Source organism: Podarcis raffonei, chromosome 4 (assembly GCF_027172205.1).
Source record: "Podarcis raffonei isolate rPodRaf1 chromosome 4, rPodRaf1.pri, whole genome shotgun sequence".
Taxonomy (NCBI): domain Eukaryota; kingdom Metazoa; phylum Chordata; class Lepidosauria; order Squamata; family Lacertidae; genus Podarcis; species Podarcis raffonei.
The window spans coordinates 74,977,569-74,990,571 of record NC_070605.1 but is presented as its reverse complement, the minus strand read 5'-3'; the positions used below and the strand labels follow the sequence as shown (position 1 = coordinate 74,990,571).

At 47.9% G+C, this 13,003-nt stretch overlaps 1 protein-coding gene across 4 annotated transcripts in view; it reads right to left on the bottom strand.

Moving 5' to 3' along the window:
* The window catches only part of ATP10A (ATPase phospholipid transporting 10A (putative)), a 150,006-nt gene that overhangs the window by 125,691 nt on the left and 11,312 nt on the right, over positions 1-13,003 (bottom strand). Inside the window, exons 1-2 of one of the 4 annotated variants that reach the window (XM_053384121.1) lie at positions 9,316-9,663; positions 8,583-9,019 (exon numbers count right to left, since the gene is read on the bottom strand). The exons of 1 other annotated variant lie outside the window; for it this stretch is intronic. In XM_053384121.1, the coding sequence (XP_053240096.1) occupies positions 8,583-9,016 (434 nt within the window). In that variant the 5' untranslated portion in view covers positions 9,017-9,019; positions 9,316-9,663. Of the gene's footprint in view, positions 1-8,582; positions 9,020-9,315; positions 9,664-13,003 lie in introns of those variants that run through there. 2 more of the 4 variants (XM_053384117.1, XM_053384118.1) reach the window with 2 other exon arrangements.

The following is a 13,003-nucleotide window of genomic DNA, read 5'->3' as shown; positions in this document are numbered from 1 at the left end:
TTAAGCAGAGCTTGAATGGCCACCAGTCATGGGTGATCTAGTTGAGATTCTGGCATTGCGGGGGGTTGGACTTGATGACCCTCAGGATCCCTTCCAACTCTACAATTCTACGCTTCTAGGAAGGCTAACTCTGCCTCACCCTGTAGCACTTACTGGAAAGTACAGGCAGTGTTATGGGGAAGAGCAAGTATCATCTTCCCCCTTGGGACTCCCCCGCTTTCACAGCTGCCAACGAAAAGCCTGGGCAGGCCAGGGCAGCTTCAGAGTATTCCCACCTGCTTGAGAGCACCAGCACGATCGTTTCCTATCTTGTTTTCTGATCCTTGATATAGTTCAGAAACTTCGCTGCCAGCAGCTTCTGCTCAAGTCGGCCACAACTGAGACTCTCAGGCCGGGTGCAACAGCATCACATCACACCTTCCGGACCCCGAAAGCCATGAAACCCAACTGACAAATAACGATGTGGTAGCAAATGACTAGTCCAAATAACCTGGGAGGACAGCGAAGGCATTTTGGAAATACCAGAAGTTCATTTTAAGCAAGGTGCTGTTTACACAGGCGTTGTTCAAACACCGGGTTAGGTGGAGGTCACACACTGTGCTCAGATAACAAGATGTTTCAGAGATAAGATTAAGCTAATGGGCCCTTGTGCCAGTATCTTCAAATAAACTCCAGTGTTCTTCTTCTGGGGCTCTAGGGACTAACCACCCAAACTCCTCCTCCTCGCTGGGAGGCTCGAAATTTTCCGTTGGAAAACAAAAACAAAAATCACGGCACAGGAGTGCTATACAGATCCAAGAGAAGTAACCAAGACACACAAAGGGCTGGAATAATTACAGCAAAACTACTAATGTAGTTCAACTAACCTACCCCAGCTGCCTGAATGTGAATTTAAACAACAACAAACGCGTTATAGGTAAAAAAATAATGGGAGAAAAGAGAAGCAGCAACACACTGCAGAATTCAGTCTAATTAAGGGGTGCCTTAACCTGTGGCTTCCTTCCAGATGTTGTTGATCTGCATCTGCCATCATCCCAGACCAGTAGCAGCATTCGAAATTCGCCAGGTGCATTTTGCACCTGGCTATCGTCCACTCACGACCAAGTGAAGATGCCTAGGCACCAAGTATGACACCTGACATCACTTACCATCTAGAGGTGCATGCCTGGGGATAACTGGATCTGGGCTGTTCGCACACACTAATATCATACCCTGTAGGAATAGCCCAATATTTACGTGGACTGTCCCTGGATCAAGTGACTTTTCTTCTTGAAGTTCTAAGAGTTCTCAACCCAGCTCCAAGTTGTCCTCTGAACTAATCAGATGTTGAACTCAGAATCAGTCACAGACAGTCCATCATTTGGTAAATAAGACTCCTGCCCCAAAATGGCTACTAGACATTCTGTTCTGGTGACTGTAATCTTGGTTTAAGGAGCCGTTTGGCGCCTAGTTTATATATTTGAGTTTCCTTACCCTGGTCCCTTTGTCTCCTGGTTCAACTGTGCAGAGAAAAGAGCAAACTGCATAGGAATCAGACTTTAACCAAGTCAGACCACTGGCCAATCTAGCTCAGTATTGTATACACTGGCTGCAAGCAGCTCTCCAAGGTTTCAGGCAGGGATTGACCTGGATATACCAGGAATTGAGTCGGGGACCTTCCACATGCAAGGCACATGTTTCTACCAGCTGAGCAATGGTCCTTCTCTTAGTACAGCAGCATCGAGAGTGTAGATCAAGCAACACCTGACTGCTGTCTAGCCAGTATCAGAGCCCACCACGTCCAACATCTCTGCTGTAGACCCTGTCCCTCCTCCAAATTCTGGAGCCCCAGTCCGCACAAGGAAGCCCCCGTTGGAATTGCCCACAACGCCATGCAGCAACGTAACATATGCTGCTGTCCAGCTACCTTTTCCTTCTGAAGTAAGTCTAACCCCACATTTAAGCAGAAACAAATATTAAAGGTGAGAGACCCATCAGAGCAGAGCACCTACAAACCTGGAGCTGGTTTCTCACAAATACATATACATATACATATGGGACGCGGGTGGCGCTGTGGGTTAAACCACAGAGCCTAGGACTTGCTGATCAGAAGGTCAGCGGTTCGAATCCCTGTGACGGGATGAGCTCCCGTTGCTCGGTCCCTGCTCCTGTCAACCTAGCAGTTCAAAAGCACATCAAAGTGCAAGTAGATAAATAGGTACCGCTCCAGCGGGAAGGTAAACAGCGTTTCCGTGCGCTGCTCTGGTTCGCCAGAAGCGGCTTAGCCATGCGGGCCACATGACCCGGAAGCTGTATGCCGGCTCCCTTGGACAATAAAGCGAGATGAGCGCCGCAACCTCAGAGTCGGTCACGACCGGACTTAATGGTCAGGGGTCCCCTTTACCCTTTTTATACATATACATATACATATACATATACGTATACGTATACGTATACATTCACTGGCCAAAATCAAGTCAAGTGGATAGCTCAGTTGGTCAGAGCATAGTGCTGACAACGCCAAGGTTGCAGGTTCAATCCCAATACAGGACAGCTGCATATTCCTGCATTGCAGGGGGCTGGATTAGATAATCTTTAAGGTCCCTTCCAACTCTACAATTCTATAAGGCTTTGGAAAGTGGGTCAGGAAATGGGAGCATCTCAGGATCAACTGGTTCCTCCAATTACTCAAGCTATTAGGATATATGCCATGTAAACCACACAACACCTATCCAACTTACAATTATCCCAAAGCCTGGAACAAATTTGCTTGGCTAAGTAAGAGGACAATCATTTGTTTCGTTTATTTGTTGTTAACTACAAATTGCCCTTCCTTTTAAAAAGGAAAAGGGTTGCGGCTGTTGTTACGTTGGTACTGACTCCAAGCGGCGCCCGTTCTGTAAACAGGCTGGCTAGAAAGATTTAGCATCGTGGCCTCTCTAATTACAAATGTTCAGAAACAATTTAAGTTCCAGAGCCCGAGGGCAGCCAAAGAGCCACAACTTTGGAATATCCCCTCAACTGGAGATGTGAAATCATTGCTCTTCCCCACTCCCCTCCAACACTACTGGAAAACATCCATGCGAAACCGTGAAATCAATAATGGGATTTGCTGGGAACTAAAAAACAACAGCAACAAGTCTCTGCAGTTAAGTGCTTGCTCAGATTATCTCACTTTTGCATTGTTATGATTTACGAGTCTGGGAGCTGGTGTCTGGTGAGGGAGGAAAGCAATAGAGTTGTAAAGAGGGGGAAAACTGGGGTCTGTGCAAAAAGGAAGGGCAGCTGGCAGGGTCCAGAGACTGAAGTTCAAAATTAGCTCAAGGTTGTTGTCTGAAGTAGCCGGATGTTGGCCCATCATTTAAAAAAAAAGACTTTAGTGCCAACTTGCCCCAAAATGGCAACTAGACATTCCATTTTGGCCACCGTAACCTTGGTTTAAGGAGCCGTTGGGTGCCTACCTTATATACCTGAGTTTCTAACGCTGTTTGGCTGTGTGCACACACTCCCATACAGTACACTGCATCCTGTGTGCTCCCACGGCTGGTTTGTGAAGCTGTGTACACACAACTCACATCTATCCTCTTGAGATATACTGAGTTTTGATGCGTCCTCCCCCCCCCCCCAATTTGAGCTCCATTTGAAAATGTAGGCCGTATGAAGGCATCCAGTGTGGCGTAGTGGTTAAGAGCGATAGACTCGTAATCTGGTGAACTGGGTTCGTTTCCCCGCTCCTCCACATGCAGCTGCCGGGTGACCTTGGGCCAGTCACACTTCTCTGAAGTCTCTCAGCCCCACTCACCTCACAGAGTGTTTGTTGTGGGGGAGGAAGGGAAAAGGAGATTGTTAGCAGGTTTGAGATTCCTTAAGGGGAGTGAAAGGCGGGCTATCAAGTCCAAACTCCTCCTTTTCTTCTATCATCCATAGCTCTCTCTATCTCTCTCTCAATACACTGTGAAACTTGCTCTTCCATATCCCATCACTGTTGGAAGGGCAGTGCATTGCTTTAGGGACTGCTACCGTTGTTCAAAAACATAGATCCTTCTGCACTGCCTGGGAGTTACTGCTGTCGCTGCCAAATGTCACTGCACTTTGTGCTTTTCCATACAAGAATTTTTACAAAAGGGAAATAAAACCTAAGTTCCTTCTCTTGGAATACCCATTAGCCTGCTGCCTCACCAGCTAATTCTCCTAAGCTAACTGTGTTTCTGATGCTCGATTTTTAATCCATGTTCACATGACTCAAAATCCCAGTGTCTCCTGTAATTTCTTACAGATTACTCTTTGGTGTGCCGTTTCTCAGACGAGCTTCTCTCCAGCTGGAGTCTTTAAGCCATTCATCTCTAGACAAGATCTGCATAGGGTAAAGGCATAATGCCCGCTTGGTGTATATATGCAAACAGGAACGAGTCTGACACTAATGAAGCCATGCTGATGTGAACAGCTGGGGGGGGGGAAGAGCTATGAAACGCACTGGATATTTGTGGGTGGGGTGGGGTTGGCAGAACAACTTCACTGACTCTAAGGTTGTAATGTGAGCATACGCTTGTTCTCCTGCTAAACCACTTGAATTTTACAGGTAACTCACAACTAACTTACATTTAGTATTACTTGCTATATATACATATATATATATAGATGGATAGATAGTCTGGGGGGGGGGGGGACTTTAGCAATCACACCCGCCATTGCACCCAAAGTGTTTTGACTATACAGTATATGATTTTGGCTTTATCCACTATCCTTGGAATGTAACTTTCATGTAAGTTAGGAGTCGCCTATAGTTCTGGTAGGTTTTTAAAGCATAGACAACTCTTTCTAAAGTTGGGTTCTCAAAGTAAGTTCAGGAGTGTATCTGGGAGGAGTAAGGGGGGAAATCCCATAGCCTGGTTCAAATAGCCAGATGCAATTGACAATCATTTACCAGTATTTTCCATTAATGACTTTTTGTGACTACTTGTGGACCATCGATTCTCCGTATTCTTCACTGGACTTACTTGTAACTAAGGAGAAGGCAGCTCCTATCAACCTCTAAGAATCTATTTTAATAAATAAATACCGTATTTTTCGCTCTATAGGACACACTTTTTCCCTCCAAAAATGAAGGGGAAATGTGTGTGTGTCCTATGGAGCGAATGCAGGCTTTCGCTGAAGCCTGGAGAGCGAGAGGGGTCGGTGCGCACTGACCCCTCTCACTCTCCATGCTTCAGGAAGCTATCTGCTTCCCGCCGGGCTTACAAGGCTTGCGGATAGCAGCCTGCAGCCTGAAGCTGGGGGAGCGCAGCGCTGTGCACCCCGGGCTTTGGGCACCTATCTGCAAGCCTTCGGAGTCCGGCAGGAGTTCCCGCCGGGCTCCGAAGGCTTGCGGATAGCAGGCTGCAGCCCAAAGCCCGGGGATTGTGCACAATCTTGCCGCCGCTCCTGGACCTGTTCTGGGGGCTGGGTCAGGGGAAGCTCGGGCTTCTCCCGCCCCAGCACTGCGGCTAAAAACGAAGCCAAGACAGCGAGCGGGATCCATCCCACTGGCTGTCTTGGCTTCTGCCAAAGCCGCGTGCAGCCTCTCATGGCTGGAGAGGTTGCGCTAAAGAGGAAGCCAAGACAGCTAGCGGAATGGATCCTGCTGGCTGTCTTGGCTTCTTTGCTCTTTGAGGCTGGGGGGGGACTCCTGCCGGACTCCGAAGGCTTGCGGATAACTGCCCAAAGGCCGGGGTGCGCAGCGCTGCGCTCCCCGGGATTCGGGCTGCTGCCTGCTATCCGCAAGCCTTCTGAGCCCGGCGGGAACTCCCACGAAGGCTTGCGGATAGCTTCCTGAAGCCTGGAAAGCGAGAGTGGTCGGTGCACACCGACCCTTCTCTCACTCTCCAGGCTTCAGCGAAAGCCTGCCTCCGCTCCATAGGACGCACACACATTTCCCCTTCATTTTTGGAGGGGAAAAAGTGTGTCCTATAGAGCGAAAAATACGGTAAGTACTTAACCCGAGGTACCACTGTATTTCCTTATATTTTAAGGCCCTCCACTGCTGCAGACATATATTGATATATCATGATATTTAGCTGGTGATATATTGTGATGTTGAAAACCAGATATTGCCCAGCCCTAGTACAGAGTGCCCAAACCACAGTTTCCCTAATTCAGGCACCAGAGCAAACCACAGTTTAACAAATTCATAAGTCTTCTATTTGGCACAGCAGAAAAAGGAAAGGAGGGGAAGGGACTGCAAAGACACATGGTGCATCAATAACTCAATAACTCATGGTTGCTTAGGCCCAGGAATGTGATGTCTGCACCGGGCCAACATTTTCCAAAGAAGTCTTCTCTGTCCACACTTTTGCCTACAAGTCATTAAACAAAACAGCTTCAAGAGACGTACACCCACATCTGAATTGGCAGCGAGAGAGGCAAGTGCAGCAAAACTTCGCTAATTCACATTTCCCTAAGCCGTACACCCTATAATTGAAAAATAGGAATCTCTATCCTTTTCTGTCTGGTCAGCGAAGATTTAACTGCATATTGCTGTAATGAGGTTTCAAATTACTAGGGCAGAATTACTGTACTGCTATAAATATAACCATTTTCTGCAAAGAAGTAATCTCCAAGATGTACGAACGAAACAATGCATTTGCTATTCGGGAATAAAGTTAATTTCATCTCGCACGAGACTGCACTGACAACAGATCTATACCGCGCCCCGCACGCCAGCAATTTAATAATATGGTAGTTGGTTAGGTAATTTAAAGTCAATCAAATAGTGCTATGAAAATCGTACATAAATAACATTAAGAGTTCATGATGGATTGAAAATTGATTTTTCCCATTTCTAAAATTAGCAGGGAAAGTATTTTAGGAGCATTAGGTATTTCACATAAAAGCAAGTTACTGGCTGAGGGTATCTAACGTAGGAGGGCAGTCAAGGACACATTTGGGGAAATGTGCAATCTAATGCTGTTTTTCTGCTTGCACATGGAGTCAGTGAGACTTAGGAACAGTGGAACCTGCCTTAAAGCAAGTCAGACCCTCTGTCTGTCCAGCTCAGGATGGTCTCTATTGACTGACAGGAGCTATCAAGGATTTCAGAAAAAATGATTAAATAATTTTTTTTTTAAAAAGGGTTTCAGATGGGGGAAATTTCCTGTGTCACTTGGAAATGCTGGGGTGTTTTGACTGCAAAGCAGCCGTCCTGCAACCAGTTTTAGAAACTCAGATATATAAGCTAGGTACTAAAAGGCTCCTTAGACCACAGTTGCAGTCACCAAAATGGGATGTCTAGTTGCCATTTGGGGGCAAGACGGTTCTAAAGTCTTATTTTTCAAACGATGGACTATGTGATTCTCAGTTCAACATCTGGCTAGTTCAGATGACAACCTTGAGCTAGGTTAAGAACTTTTGAGAACTCGAAGAAGAAAAGGCACTTGATCCAGGGACAGTCCACATAAACACTGGGCTCTTCCTACCTCTTTTTGTTAACAGTGACACGGACCATTCATAACGTTAAGTATATTGTTCACAACTGTGGGTGGGGTATGACAAGTGATAACGATTAAGTATGACATTGTTCACCGCTCCTGCTCAGGCTGCATAGAAAAAGCATTTTCGTTTCTGAAATTCATTCTGATTGTGCAGGTAAAATATAACAAATAGAATGCTACAGGATGAGGTATTAAGTGCGTGAAAACAGTCCAGATCCAATGATCCCCAGGCATACACTTCCAGGTGGTGGAGATGTCAGGCAATATCCTGGCACCCAGGCATCTTCACTTGGTCACAAGTGGCCAAAAGCCAGGGGCAAAATGCACCCGGCACCTGGCTAATTTCGAACACTGCCTGCCACTGACCTGTAGGCCTTCTCCACCAGGTCCGTGAAGGCTTGCATAGCGAGTTTGTGCAGACATTACATTTGACAGGATTTTTCAACCCTGGTCAAAACAGTGCGACCCAAAGCACATTCACTCAGAAGAAAGCCTCGCTGGGCTTGCTGGCTAGGATAAATCCCGCCAACTCGCCCAAAAGCTTGCATGCATGCACACAACCACAAAAAGGCAGAACTACTCCAGCCTCCAACCAAACCCTCAAACAGGACCACTCTTCCGCAGTAAGACGGTTTATGGAAGAAAGCCTACAATACGTCAGTTCCATAGAAAGCGGACCAAGGCACACACATGTGCAGGAGAGGGGAACGAAACAAGAATAAAAAATAATGCGAAGAAAAGGAAATTAAGCAGACGCCAGACACCCAGGCGAGAAAAGCACTGTCACAGCAATAAATCTCTTATTTTATCACTTTTTTTTATTATGCCAAAGGAAATAGGATGTCAGAAGCGGGTAAGGCCACCTGCACGCTCAAGAGAATGGTTAGTTGGGGCAGCTGTATGTTCAGAATGAGAAACCTTTTCAACTATCAAAAACACTATCTAAAACTCCATTTCCCGTAGCAGCAGAATGCCCTGTTTTCTCCTGGCGCAATTTCCCCGCCAGCGGGGCCCACAACCGCAGCCACAAACCTCCACATGTGGGGCTGGCCTTTCCACATCTACATGCCACTACCGCCACCATCAGGAACAGGCAGAGTGTCTGCCCCCCACCACAAAAAACCCCTTTCCAGTTACCTGCAGTAGACCAGGCACTCCATGTGGTTGATCTCTTGGTCGGAGCGGTACCGGCTGTAGTCTTCCCACAAGTCCTTGACTGCGGTGACCGCCAGGATGAAGAGGACGGGGGCCAAGGCCAGCTCAGGCTGGAAGGCGTTGACAGCCGGCACAAAGTTGAGCAGGGCGATGAAGACAAAGTAAACGTTGGCCAGGCGATGGAACTGCTCAAAGAGGTTTTTGGGCAGGAAGGACAGAGCTGTGTATTTGGTGGTCTTCAGCCTGTTGTTGGCTGGGGGAGGAGGGGGGTTCTCCGCTTCGGGCCAAGGTGCCAGCAAGTTGGAACATACCCTCCGTGTCTTGCATGCTGCTTTCTTCTTCCTTCTCCTCTTCTTTCTTTCTTTTTCCTCCTTCTGCTCTGGAGAAGACTCCCTTCCACCTCCGCCTTGTGTCATGGTCTAATCCACCCCTACCCCCCCCCCCAAAAATACCCCACAACACACACACACACAGAGAGAGAGAGAGAGAAAGCAAAGTTAGAACTTTTCCCGCACTTTCCACATGGAGAAAGCAGCCAGCCCTCTCTCCCTCCTTTGCAAGATGTGATCATCTTTTTGAAAACTTACTCATGCCCTTATTTTCTTTCTCTCCTCCCCTCCAAGCTAAGAGAGAGCTAAGAGAGAGGTGAGGATCCTCCCTCCAGCTCCCTTCAACCCTCCCATCTAGAAATTTTTGTTTGGAACAGGGATCTCACTCTTTCTGCCTCTCCCCTCCGAATCTAGGAAGATGCTCTCTTTTCTTCTTCTTATTCTTCCACTTTCCCTCTCCTTCAAACTTCCCCCCGCTGCCTTGCCAGTGACTCCCGGGCGAGGAGGAGTTGCAGGAAGAGGAGGAGGACGACTCGCACAAAGTAGTCCTTGTCTTACTTTGCACGTCGTTTCTCACCAGCCCACGGCTAGCTTTCGTTTCCGCTCCGCCGCAAAGAACAGGGGCTCTTGCTTACGGGAGGGAAGCGGCTGGCGGGGCGCGCGGGGAGGGGAAGAGAAAGTTGCACTCATACCGCGTGGCGCTCGGGGGAGGCTCCGGGAAACTTCCTGGAAAGAGATGGGGGGGGGAGCGGGAGGAGGAGGAGGCTGACAAGGCCGAGGGGATAATCCCACTACTCACCCCCCTCAAAAAAAAAACAACAACCCACGGAGGCGGAAAAAGTAAATATATGAAGTTGAGGCGGGCGCAGCGCGGCTGTGCGCATGGGAACTCCTCGCACCACGTGCGATTCGATCCTACGTCGGTTCGATCCCATGGGGCTGCCGCGTAAGTCCTGCTGTACGTGGGCTGCTTCATGGGGCTACCATAGATCTCTCTCTCTCTCTCTCTCTCTCTCTCTCTCTCTCTCTCTCTCTCTCTCTCTCACACACACACACACACACACACACACACAGAGAGAGAGAGAGAGAGAGAGAGAGTGTAGAGAAGGATTTCCCAACTTCCAGTCTCCAGTTTTGTTTGGACTACAACTCCCATCATCCCTAGCTAGCAGAACCAGTGGTCAGGGATGATGGGAATAGTAGTCCCCCTAAAACAGCTGGAGACCCAAGTTTGGGAAACCCTGGTAGGGAGAGTATAGAGAGATGGTGCGTCTAGAGCAGGGGTAGGCAACCTAAGGCCCGGGGGCTGGATGCGGCCCAATCGTCTTCTCTATCCTGCCAGCGGACAGGGAATCCACATGTTTTTACATGAGTAGAATGTGTCCTTTTATTTAAAATGCATCTCTGGGTTATTTGTGGGGCATAGGAATTCGTTCATTCCCCCCCCCCAAAAAAATATATAGTCCGGCCCACCACATGGTCTGAAGGACGGTGGACCAGCCCATGGCTGAAAAAGGTTGCTGACCCCTGAGCTAGAGACAGAAGGAAAGTGTGTGTGTATAGAGTATATATCAAGTCTACACAGATATATTATTTCTGCGTTACAGGGGGTTGGGCTAGATGACCCTCGGGGGTTCCTTCCACGGTTACCTCTGTGTTTCAATCGGTTAAAGAGGTTTCTTTGCCCACCAATACTGCACGGCAGGCAGGGGTTGCCCCAGGACTATCTCCAGGATCCCTCAGGACGGAGGGGAAGGGATCCTGTTTAAAAGCTGTTTAAAATGGCATTTCCAGGGATGATGGCCTCTCTCTCTCCCCACCCTTGAACTTGCCACGCTGCATTCCTTCCACTTATGAACAGTCGTGGGGTGGTGGTTGGTTTTTGGGTTTGTTTTGTTTTAACACTTTTTCTTTGTTGCTTTTCGGCATGTATATATATATATGGAGAGAGGCAGTAACCTGAAGTCAATTGCTTGGGAGAGGCGAGGCGATCGTTTTAAATGGGCACAATCCTGCGCATGCCTCCCCTGCAAAAACTCAATAAAGGTTCTCCACACCACTTGTACATACATCTTCTTTTGCTAAGTAAAATTACTCAGATCAGTCTTGCCAATGGTTGGAGAAACTGTGGAAATTGTGGTTCTTCTATGCACATGTTGTGCTTTTTAAACCCATATATAAATTTATGTTCATAGTTTTTCAGGAAGCAGGCATGAGAACAAACTAAAGCATGATTGCCTGACCCTAAAATTGTACAGTGGTACCTCGGGTTAAGTACTTAATTTGTTCCGGAGGTCCGTTCTTAACCTGAAACTGTTTTTAACCTGAAGCACCACTTTAGCTAATGGGGCCTCCCTCTGCTGCCGCGCGATTTCAGTTCTCATTCTGAGGTAAAGTTCTTAACCCGAGGTACTATTTCTGGGTTGGCGAAGTCTGTAACCTGAAGCGTATGTAACCTGAAGTGTCTGTAACCCGAGGTACCACTGTATTTTAAACTTGGAAGCTCAGGCCCTTAGTCACAAAGAACTTATCATTCACCTTACAACTGCCGTTAAGATTACAACAGCCAAACTCATGAATACAGATTTAACCGCTTCTGGAATTTGGCTCTTATGCAAAAAAAAAATAAAAAATGACTGGACATGGATGTAGAGAAGGTAAACAGTGAGACAAGTTTTATTCCCTTTGGTCAAGTTTTATTTCTTACCCTGCAGTGAAGGAACATGGATATAGACCACCTGTCACTCATGGAGTTTTATGCAAAGACGCTTCTTTGACAGATTCTATGATCTGGCTTGGTTTTGCTTCCTCGCCACTCCCTCCCCCCTCCGGGAATTGAATGGTATAGTCTTCCTTTTAGTTGTTATATATAGAATTGTAGAATCGTAGAATTATATCAAACCTCTTTGGTGTTTTAAGGTAGAATCAGAGAAAGGTAGAATTGCAAGGGACCCAGAGGGTCCTCTAGTCCAATGCAGCAATCTTTTGCCCAACAGGGACTCGAACCCACAACCTGAGATTACAAGAGTCTCATGCTCTACCAACTAAGCTATGTGTTCTGTTTTGTTTCTGAAAAGTAATTTTAAAAAAGAAAACAGCAGCTAGTGTTTTATAACTGGATCAGAACCACAGCACTTGAGTAGGGTCTTGACTATTTCCCCCCTCTACAGTTATCCCCATCTAAATGCCAAGGTGCTGTTTGCCTTGTGGAGAAAAAATTGGGTACTGTCAGCGCTGCCCAAGGTCCCAGCTCACACAAGACCAACGCTGCTTCTTCCTCAAGTTAAAAAGTCTTTATTGAAGTTCAGTTTCATTTCCAGACGCGCAGCGCGCAACGCTACGTCTATGCCTCAGACCGTAGAAGTCCCATCTGAATCTCCTCCCCCCTGACACCAGCTTAAGATTCTAGCCTTACTCCACCTCTTCCTCTGTTCCTTCTTTCTCTGGGTCCTCCTGCTAGTCGGAGTCTCAGCCCTCCTCGATTCTTCTGACGCTGAGTCCGCCGACTCTTCTCCCCCCCTCCTTCGGGCCTTAGGACCTGGCTCCCAATCCGGGTTTTCTGCTGTCCCGCGCTCCTCCACATTTGAACTTGGCGCGCGCGCGCAGCCTCCCACTTTCCTTCTGACCGTTACACTTGTGTCACTGCTCCCTCTTTCGGGGAGGCTAGCTGGACCTGGCCTTCCCTCCGTTTCCCCACTTCCCGATGGGGGCGTGGTTACCCCTGACTCATCTTCTCTCCCCGATGGAGGAGAAGCTGGTCCTGACTCATGTGACTCTTCCCCCCCACTGTGCTCTGGTGGGGGAACTGGTCCTAATCCTTCGCTACTCCTTTGGGACTCCCCTCTGGTTCCTTGTTTATGGATCGTCCCCTCTGGGACTCGCCTCGCCCTTACCATAGGCGCCCCCTCCTGGGAATCTTCTGATTCGCTGGAGAAGCTCATGGAATCTCTCGGGCCACTGTCATATTCCCCTACGCTCCCCTCTGATTCCTCTCCTCCGCTCTCTATTTGCTCTCTCCCCTGCTCTTCTGCTCCTGAGCCTCTGACAGGTACTTTTCCTTCCGGGGACAAACTG